This window comes from Silene latifolia, chromosome 1 (genome assembly GCF_048544455.1).
Source record: "Silene latifolia isolate original U9 population chromosome 1, ASM4854445v1, whole genome shotgun sequence".
Lineage (NCBI taxonomy): Eukaryota > Viridiplantae > Streptophyta > Magnoliopsida > Caryophyllales > Caryophyllaceae > Silene > Silene latifolia.
Window position 1 is genome coordinate 16,483,778 of NC_133526.1, and position 10,694 is coordinate 16,494,471.

General features: G+C 37.2%; 1 protein-coding gene across 1 annotated transcript; it reads right to left on the minus strand.

The window, feature by feature from the left end:
• Positions 1-1,113: 1,113 nt before the first annotated feature.
• Positions 1,114-10,206, minus strand: LOC141652850 (uncharacterized). Its single transcript, XM_074460486.1, has 6 exons — positions 9,847-10,206; positions 9,382-9,463; positions 9,117-9,183; positions 1,826-1,990; positions 1,598-1,658; positions 1,114-1,522 (listed from the first exon to the last, which is right to left on the minus strand). Exons 1-6 carry the CDS (start codon positions 10,103-10,105, stop codon positions 1,362-1,364), a joined length of 795 nt encoding a protein of 264 aa, XP_074316587.1. The 5' UTR covers positions 10,106-10,206; the 3' UTR covers positions 1,114-1,361.
• Between the last annotated feature and the right edge of the window lie 488 nt (positions 10,207-10,694).

Genomic DNA, 10,694 nt, shown 5'->3' on the forward strand with positions numbered 1-10,694 from the left:
AAATTGACCATCTTAATTAATTATTTTATTTGAAGGAAATTGACCATCTTAATTAATTATTTTATTTTAAGGAAATTAACCATGTTTTAGTCTCTTACAAATGTTTAGGCAAATTACCAAACTTCTATCTAATTTAATTTTAACCCAAACTATATAATATTTGCATTGAGATCCCTTAATCGGGTCCATCACACGGTGGTAGTGATTTAAAACTATATAGTATAATTAATTTGTATAACTTTCTTTAATTACATTGAAGTCCCTTGATTTCTGGATTTAATATATAGTATTGATATGATATGATGATATGATATGACATATCAAATTATCAATAATCAATAATATATACCACCTCCTATTCATTTTAACTCTCCCCCTTTCCTTTTTCATCTATTCATATAACTATCCTATTTCCTTATTTAGTAAAGTTTTTTACTTATTTTAATCACCTTACCCCACAACACTCATACTTTATATTATTTTAATCATCTTACTTCACAACAATACTTATTTTAATCATCTTACCCCACAATAATACCTTCCATCTCTCCACTTACCTTACACTACCCAATACTTTACAATAAAATAATTCTCCTCTTAATTTGCGTGTCCTTTTAAAAGGGAAAAATTAAAATGAATAGGAGGGAATATTTATTTTATCAGGCGCTTGGCAATCACTAGGAATTGAAGATGATAGTGGGAAGAAGGGAAATGATAGTGGGAAGAAGGGAGATAATCAAATTTTAGGGTTTTTGTTTTGATCTCTTGTACGTCGTTCAAGGTAGGGGTGTACCGTATAAATCGAACCGTAATAATAGAACCCAAACACAGAAAAATGTGCATTTTTTTAGGTTCGGTTACGATTCTCAATTTTTGAAAGGTGATTAACCGAAACGAAGAAAATCACTAAATGGTAAGCAAAAAATTAAAATTAATTACATTATCAGAAAAAATAAACTGAAACTAGAAAAAAAAAAGTATATGTAGAACAGTTATCGGCAGCGTTTTAGGTTTTGAGTTTTGTTGAACCAAACAGTGTGCGAACCAAATTAAATTAGGTATGGAGTACCTAATTCTCCCTACTTCCATAGCAGTTAAACGAAAACGTTAAGCTTGACTACAATTTGAACTGAAAATATCAAATATGTCTGATTTATTCAAGCATTCACAACCATAATTAAGAAGCGAAAAACCGAATAGAAATTCATGTTTCAAATCGTAGATGAAAAACGTCGACGACACAAAAGTACTAGCTAAGCCTTTGCAACAAAGGAGGAAAAATAACAAAACTATTACTGAAAGCTTCTACCATTCCGCAATGGGTGTACACGTAGCCACGATAGAAAGTGAACGAGCAGTGATCAATTCTTGAAACGGCAACCACGAATTGTCGAGTAGAAGTCCCAATCAGGGTGGGTAGGCCCCACAGCAGGCTGCCCAATCCGGTGCAATTTTACGTATGAAGGTACATCCTTAGCGTCTGCTAATCCCTCCAAAAATAAGCCTAGTTCATTCTTCAAATCTGTTCCGAAATATTTGATCAGATAAAGCCTCGAGTTTAAACATGAAATATTAGATACGCAGAGAGTCGACTCACATAGAGCATTATCAGTAGCATCCTTGACATTATAAGTGTCGAGAAATATTCCTGTGTTTGCCTACATATAAAAAAGATTCGTCAAAGACATTTTTACTATAAAATCAATAACTCAAGTTTATTTCTGTACTCGCCACTGCATAACAAAACTCACTTATCTAAGAATAAGGAGTATAGAAAAATGGAACTTTATTATGACGAGATTTGTTGTAGCACGAGAAACAATACCGGATTTAGGAGAGCTTTGTAAGGGTCATCATCAATTAGCAAAGTGTTTGATTCAGAAAACTGGAGCCCTAGGTTTGACCAAAGCTTGGTCAACTCTTTGAAGAACAGAGGCTTCCTCTTATTACCAGGCATTCTGTATCCATAGTTTGAGCAATGATCCTGATTCTGGCAACATATACATGCGTATAAATTCTCGTTTAAGTCCGTTGTATAAAGGAACACACTATAAACATTTCAGATAACCGATAGCAATGGGTTTATAACGATTTTAGAGTTTTTTTTTATATATCTTTTGTTTCGAAAATGAGTGTTCGCTTTCAAAAATTGATAAGTCAGTATGTATTGTTGAAAATAGGGGCTTATGTGAGGCTTTCCTATTTTTCCAATTGTCCCACATTGGTGAGGAAAAGAGAGTTTCATGTGTTTATATATGTTCTCTTACCTTACACTATCATTAGTTGTTCAAGGGAGGCTTTTGTGGAAGCCTTGCGAGGTGCTTAATTCAGCTCGCGCACTCGTGCCCGAGGCCGACCCGGCCCGGATCCGGATTCGTGATTTGGGATTCGGCAATCGCCTGCGGCGGGCTGTGCCTATCTTTTTGTGCCGCATCCGAGTGGAGTGCTTCTATTTAGTTGAAACAGTCTATTGGGCTGTTAGTGGAATAAGTCAGTGCTGTTAGTGGGTGAATTATTCTCTCCCGAGCAGTTTTTGGCTCCTAAAACCACCTGCACTGCTGTATAAATACAGCAGCTATTCCACACCTTTAACACACAGAAAATCAAACTCTCTTCTCTCTTCGTCTTCTCTGCTCTCTCTCTCTCATTATTTCTGGGTATTGCTGATTTCATCGTTCCAAGTCTCACAGTTCTGAGTGGGCGGAACTGCGTGGGGACTGTAGTGTTAACCTTGGGGAACTACCGGCACTAGCTGATCGCCACCACGGTCGTACCGGAGAAATAGTTTTCAAGGCAGTGGCTTCTACCACGGCACTACTTTCGGGTTTTTCTTCCTAATCGCTTATAATTCATCTAGTATTTCTATTCTCCTTCTGTTTCTGCATCTTTCGAATAACAATTTAAAAATTATTTGTTGCTGCAACATGTCTGTTATCTCGAAAATTGTTCCTGATATGTCGAAACTAGAGTCGTTGGATGGTCACAATTATAAGCGTTGGTCCCAGAAATTGTTGATGTATTTTGAGCAGTTAGAAATTGATTACGTTTTATTTAGTGACCCGCCTAAGCCTATCACCCCTACTGATGCTGAGAAAACCCCTCCTCCCTCTAAAGATGTTAAGTCCAAGACAACAAAACTGCTAGGTGTCACATTCTGAATAATATGACAAACACCTTGTTCGATTTATTTGCTGTGAATAAGTCGGCTAAATTTATTTGGGAGGCTTTAGAAACCAAGTATGGGGCCGATGATGCGGGGAAAAAGAAGTATGTTGTGGGAAAATGGTTGGGATTTCAAATGGCTGACGGGAAACCTATCATGGATCAAGTCCATGTCTATGAAAACTTATGTGCTGATGTTGTGAATGAGGGCATGAAACTTGATGATATCTTTGTAGCTAATGTTACGCTAGAGAAATTCCCTCCCTCCCGGTCCGATTACAAAAACCAACTTAAGCACAAAAAGAAAGACTTATCCCTTAAGGAACTTATAGGACATATGAGGACCGAGGAGGCTAATCGCCTTAAAGACCTTCCTGCTAGTCAATCTGTGACTGCATTCGCTTTTATTCTTCTTTGTTAAAGCTAATCTGGTTGAATCTGGTGGTCCGTCTTATGCTGAGAAATATAAGGGTAAGGGTAAGGCCAAGGTTGGTCATGGTAAGAACCAGGGTCCTGCTAAGAAGAATGGTCCAGGGAAGCATACCAAACCGGTTCCTAAGATTCAGAAAGCTGCTAAGGGTCCTATAGTCTGCTATATTTGGGGAAAAGCTGGTCACAAAGCCTACCAATGCTCTGAGAAGAAATCTGTTGAGGCCAATGTTGCTGTGACTGATGATGTTATTGCAGCTGTGGTTGTGGAAGCTAATCTGGTGGGTAATGTTGCTGAATGGGTCTTGGATACTGGAGCTTCGAGACACCTCTGTGCTGATAGGGGTTTATTTGCTGAGTTCGAGGAAGTTGCTGATGGGGAATGCGTCTACATGGGTAACTCTTCATCTGCAAAGTGTTGGAGCTTGTGTCCTCCACAAATTAGTGTGATAACATTTGTAAATCTCTTACAGGTTCACAAGGGTATACTTCGTATATTTAATCAGTTGGTTAACGATTACCTAATAATGGTTGGCTTGCTAGAAAGTTTGACGTTATTATCATACAGATGGCGGTGATCAACTGGTCCCTAAAGGTCACACCTATAGGATGTGTTTGAGAGATGTGATTATAGAAATAAGATCACATTGATGCCTAATATGACTAAACAGTTAGTCAATGTGTTGATGAGACAATTATTTAATGAAGATTAAATAATATTAGTTGAGACGAATTAATCATCAATTAAGTAAATTGAATATAATAAGTTATATTTAATTACATGTATGTAATGTTAGCTTGGACGAATTAATCTGTTAATTCGTAATTAAATGTAATCGGTTATATTTAATATCAACAAGATGAATGTGTCATAGTGGTAATAGTGAGGGTACTCAAACAAAGAGGTCATGGATTCGATCCTCACTAGATGACAATTTACACATTTTATACATTTTTGGAATAACCGAAAAAAAAGAGAAATTAACTCTCTAAATTTCGGTATATGGGCCGAAAATTTGGAAGGAAAATATCTACCCTATTACACCTTATACTCAGTTTTATAAGGGATGAGAGATCATTATTTTTCGAACCTAATTTTAACCTAGTTTTGCTCATCATTTCTCTCATCAGAAAATTACACAAAAACCCTAATATTTACAGAAAATTGGGGATCTCATTCTAGCAATTTTGAGGGGTATTTCTCGGAGCATCTTGAGTGCAACTGATAGGAGAATATCATTGTGATTTTGTTCATAGGCCGAATTAGCTAGGACCGAAGGTTATTTCTAATTCTCTTTACCCTTTTGTTTATGTAATTTAATTTTATGACTAGCATTCATCACTTTATAATTCGTTATAATCCTTAAAAATAAAGGGATGCATACAGGTAAATCCCACACAAAGATCACAGGCAAAGGCAAGATCTTTCTCAAACTCACCTCGGGGAAAACACTTGCTCTCAGTAATGTTTTATTTGTACTCTCATTGCGTCGAAACCTTGTGTCTGGTGTCTTATTAAACAAAGCTGGTTTGAAACTTGTTTTTGAGGCTGACAAGGTGGTAATGTCGCGTAATGGGGAATTTGTGGGCAAGGGTTATCTTTCTGGGGTTTTTTTTGTATTGAACACTGAATCTGCTATTAATAATATTGCATCTTCTTCTGCTTATATCGCTGAGTCTATTGATATTTGGCATGGTAGGTTAGGTCATGTGAATGTGGATTACATTAAAAAATTTAGAACTATGAGTTTAATTCCGAGTTTGACAAGTCAAGAATTCTCTAAATGTGCTAGCTGTGTTGAGGCTAAGTTTACAAAGAAGCCTAATAAACATGTGACTACTAGGAACACGAGTCTTCTTAAGTTAATTCACACCGACCTAACTGACTTCAAAAATGTTGCAAGTAGAGATGGCAAGAATTATTATGTTACGTTTATAGATGACTGTTCTAGATACACCCGTGTCTATTTGCTTAAGACTAAAGATGAAGCAGAACAATCTTTTATAAACTTTAAGAATGAAGTTGAGAAAAAACATGACAGGAAAATTAAAAGGGTAAGAAGTGATAGAGGTGGTGAGTATAAATCCAGTTATCTAGCTGACTTTTGTGCTGCAAACGGTTTAATACATGAGACTAGTCCACCTTACTTACCCCAATCCAATGGTGTAGCTGAACGTAAAAATAGAACCTTAAAAGAAATGATGAATGCTATGCTTTTAAGTTCTGGCCTATCTGACGATTTGTGGGGGGAAGCAATTCTTTAAGCTTATCACAATCTTAACCGTGTACCTCATAAGAAAATTGACAAGACACCCTACGAGATTTGGAAGGGCTATCCTCCTAACCTGAGCTTCCTTAGGGTATGGGGGTGTTTAGCTAAAGTGGGATTACCTGATTTTAGGAGACCTACCGTTGGACCTAAGACCTATGATTGTGTGTTTATAGGTTATGCTCAAAATAGCTCTGCTTATAGATTTATGTCTTTGAGTGACCGTTCTATATCTGAGGCTAGAGATGCCGAATTTTTTGAGCATGTTTTTCTTTTTCAGAAAACTGTTGTACCATCTCCTAGTTTATCTGTTGCATCTTCTGATTTGTCTTCACATGCTAGTACTAGCACTTCTATGAATGTTTCTATTGAACCTAGAAGAAGTAAAAGACCTAGATGCCCAAAGAACTTTGGTGATGATTATGATACAACTATGTTGTCTGAACTTGGATACACTGTTTGTACTAGTGATGAGTTTGTTTCAGCCTTTTTAATAGAAGATGACCCAAAAACCTATAGCGAGGCAATGAAATCCATTGATACTAATTTTTGGAAAGATGCTATTAAAAGTGAACTTGACTCTATTGTGTCAAATCAGACTTGGGAGTTGACTGATTTACCTAAAGGTAGTAAACCCATTACAAGTAAATGGATCTTTAAAAAGAAAATGAGACCTGACGGTACAATAGAGAGGTTCAAAGCTAGACTTGTAGTTAGAGGCTTTACACAAAAGAAGGGTATTGATTATTTTGATACTTACTCTCCTGTGACCAAAATTTCGACTATTAGGACTCTTGTCGCCTTAGCTGCTATTCATAACCTTGTTATACATCGATGGATGTTAAAACGCCTTTTGAATGGTGAACTAAGGGAAGAGATCTATATGTCTCAACCTGAAGGTTTTGTGATTGAGGGTCAAGAGAGTAAAGTGTGTAAACTGAACAAGTCGCTTTATGGACTGAAACAAGCACCTAAACAGTGGTATGAGAAATTTAACAACACTTTGATAAGTAATGGGTATGTGGTTAACAATTCTGATTCATGTGTTTATTCAAAAATAATGGGATCTGATTGTGTAATTATATGCTTATATGTTGATGACATGTTAATACTTGGTAATAATTTGGAGGTCATAATTAGAACCAAAGATTTTTTGTCATCACAATTTGAGATGAAGGACTTAGGAGAAGCTGATGTTATCCTAGGAGTTAAGGTCATCCGAAACCCCAATGGAATCTGTCTAAGTCAATCTCATTATGTTGAGAAAGTTTAATTGCCTTGATGATGTGCCTGCTAGAACACCCTATGATCATAGTATACCATTGAGTAAAAACTTGGGTAAGAGTGTTTCCCAAGAAGAGTATGCTAAAATCCTAGGTAGTGTGATATTTTTAATGAACTGTACTCGACCAGATATTGCTTATGCAGTTAGTAGACTGAGTCGTTATACACATAACTCTAGTAATGAACACTGGAATGCTCTTCGTCGTTTACTAAAGTACCTAAAAGGAACAGTTGACTTATGTTTGCATTATAGCAAATTTCCTGCTGTGTTAGAGGGATATTGTGATGCGAACTGGGTTGCAGGTAACGATGAGATCTGTTCTACTAGTGGTTATGTCTTTACCATGGGTGGATGTGCTATATCGTGGAAGTCCTCTAAACAGACTTGTATTGCACGCTCTACCATGGATTCTGAGTTCATAGCTCTTGAGTTGGCAGGACAAGAGGCTGAATGGTTGAGAAACCTTTTAGCTGATATACCAGTGTGGGGCGGACGGCTAACACCGGTCTCCCTACACTGTGACTCGCAGGCTGCTGTTGGTGTTGCAAAGAATAGTGTCTACAATTCAAAGAAGAGACACATTCGAATAAGGCACGCTGCAGTTAGACAACTCCAAGACAACGAAGTGATTGCTTTGGACTATGTGAAGTCCGAAAAAAATCTTGCTGATCCCTTTACCAAAGGGCTGGCTAGGAGACTAGTCGTTGATACGTCGAGGGGAATGGGGCTTAAGTCCTTAGGTCAAGAGTGAGACTTGACTAGGTCTAAAGCTTCTATTCCTATGGCGTTGTATGATTCATAGCCTTTATGGTGGTGCTTTTGAGACGCACTTGCATGAATCATACACCAGGCTGGACTTAGTCCTTAATGACTCATGTGAGAAGTTCTATTGAAAAGCACTTGAGTCACCTATGTAGGTGTAACGATCATTAGACTATGAGAAGTCTTCTGAACACATCTATTAGTACCGAGGTAAACGCATAGCTCTAAAAGAGCGCGTTGCACTTTCGCGGAATGATCTTAATCTGAAGGTATGATATGTGTTGTGGGGGGTATCGACCGAAGCTTAGCTAGGAATTCAAATCGCAAGATATTCTCTCGCTGTAAGTAAGTTGTTTCCTCATTGCACTAAAGTATCAATTCAAATCGAAAGATATTGATACCTAAGTATACAATCCTTCCTTTACCCAGAATTCTTTTTCTTCTTGTCTCTGGCGCCCCTAGTGGGGGATTGTTGGAAATAGAGACTTATGTGAGGCTTTCCTATTTTTCCAATTGTCCCACATTGGTGAGGAAAAGAGAGTTTCATGTGTTTATATATGTTCTCTTACCTTACACTATCACTAGTGGGTCAAGGGAGGCTTTTGTGGAAGCCTTGCGAGGTGCTTAATTCAGCTCGCGCGCCCGTGCTCGAGCCCGGCCCGACCCGGATCCGGATTCGTGATTCGGGATTCGGCAATCGCCTGCGGCGGACTGTGCCTATCTTTTTGGGCCGCATCCGAGTGGAGTGCTTCTGTTTAGTTGAAACAGTCTATTGGGCTGTTAGTGGAATAAGTCAGTGCTGTTAGTGGGTGAGTTATTCTCTCCCGAGCAGTTTTTGGCTCCTAAAACTGCCTGCTCTGCTGTATAAATACAGCAGCTATTCCACACCTTTAACACACAGAAAATCAAACTCTCTTCTCTCTTCGTCTTCTCTGCTCTCTCTCATTATTTCTGGGTATTGCTGATTTCATCATTCCAAGTCTCACAGTTCTGAGTGGGCGAAACTGCGTGGGGACTGTAGTGTTAACCTTGGGGAACTACCGGCACTAGCTGATCGCCACCACGGTCGTACCTGAGAAATAGTTTTCAAGGCAGTGACTTCTACCACGGCACTACTTTCGGGTTTTTCTTCCTAATCGCTTATAATTCATCTGGTATTTCTATTCTCCTTCTGTTTCTGCATCTTTCGAATAACATGTATAACATACCCAAACAAATAAGAATCGGCTTTTGAAGTCTTGGAGAACACATCCAAGGATACCATTGATGTTATGCCTGTAAAATTATAAATTCATTTGTGAGGCTTATTAAGAGAAGATTATGCTTAATATAAATTTTTTCGCGGAATAGTTTTAATACAGATTAACTTAATTTTAAAATCACAAAATTATTTGAATAGGTAAATAAACGGAATCAGTATGTTGTTTCACAATATGAGTATTTTCGAGTAAAATGACTATAAAAAGAACTTACAATTGACAAGCAGACCATATACCCACTTCAAATCGTTGGAGACAGAACTTCATAAACTTTTCCAGGAACGGCCTCTTATAAACTTAAACACAAGATAAGGAAACAGAAATAAGATAACATTGAATCCACGTTAAATGTAATTAAGGGACTAAAAAAGAATAGACGATATTTAAGAGAACTTTTTTTTTTTGTCTAAAACCGCTGTAAACTAACTAATTACTCGTATTTTATTATTATTCCGCACCATTTTTGATAGAATAAGTAACGATCTTGCTAATTTGTGACCATTTTCATTTGTTGATCATCATTTTTACTATGCGCTATAAACAATAATCCTTGTTAGTGTGCAACGAACATGTTTTATTGTTATAATACCGTTTTATAGGAGTCTTACTCAAAATCAAAATAAAACAATTACTCGTAACACATAAATGATAATAATGAAAGTGATAATGAAGACATTACCAACTTGTGAACCATAAACTCCATCAGGACATCGATCTTCCGGAAATGAAAATTTGTTGACCATGTGGTCACGATATATTAACAGACCATTTAAGTCAAACACCACAAGTTTCTTTTTAGGAACAAGATGCAACTTCTTTATTCCAATAGATAACACATCTTCGTCGACCTCGAAGTCGACGCCTTCGCAGTGGTAATTACTTGAACTTTCGTCATTGCAATCTGAGAGGTTTGCCATGAATTTCAATTTATCTGTCATTTTCTTCTACCAAAAAAATAAAATAAAAGAGTTTCACAAATTAGTATTTTTTCCGATCCAGTATGTTTTAAGTCTAGTGTAAAACGATTTTGTGTTTTGTTAGAGTATTTGTGAACAAAAGTAGTCCGTATTTAATTATGTTGTACATGGATAACATCCCATCTATAATATACCCTATAGATATAATATAGCATAAAATATCATTGAAGACGGCACGTATCCGTCATTTTGGAGTAACGAATACCATTTACTCTCACAAATGATCCAAATAGAGGAGAGAGGTAAACACATGGGGATGCCCCCCACCTTGTCCCCCCTATCAGTTTTGTGAGTGACATTACCCGTCACTTGCTCCGACCCGTCTTCAGCAAGACTAACTGCTGCCGATATTGGTAGGAAAATGAGAATAAAGACAGGAAAACAGCAGAAATATCCTTATCAAGGTTTATTTCTTATTAATTTATTTAAAGTCAGTCGTATCAATTATTATTATCCATGGGACCTCTCTTGTGCTAATCTAGTCATTAACCAATCTTTTATTTCAAACTTTGTGAATTAACCGTTGCTTGATTGCTATGATTAGTGACCT

Excerpts from the sequence above, each read along its gene's own strand:
- LOC141652850 (XM_074460486.1), bottom strand. The coding sequence starts at position 10,105 with ATGACAGATAAATTGAAATTCATGGCAAACCTCTCAGATTGCAATGAC. Across the intron at positions 1,659-1,825 it reads ACAAAGCTCTCCTAAATCCG|GCAAACACAGGAATATTTCT; the intron begins GTATTGTTTCTC and ends TTTTATATGTAG. Across the intron at positions 1,523-1,597 it reads TGCTACTGATAATGCTCTAT|ATTTGAAGAATGAACTAGGC; the intron begins GTGAGTCGACTC and ends ATTTCGGAACAG.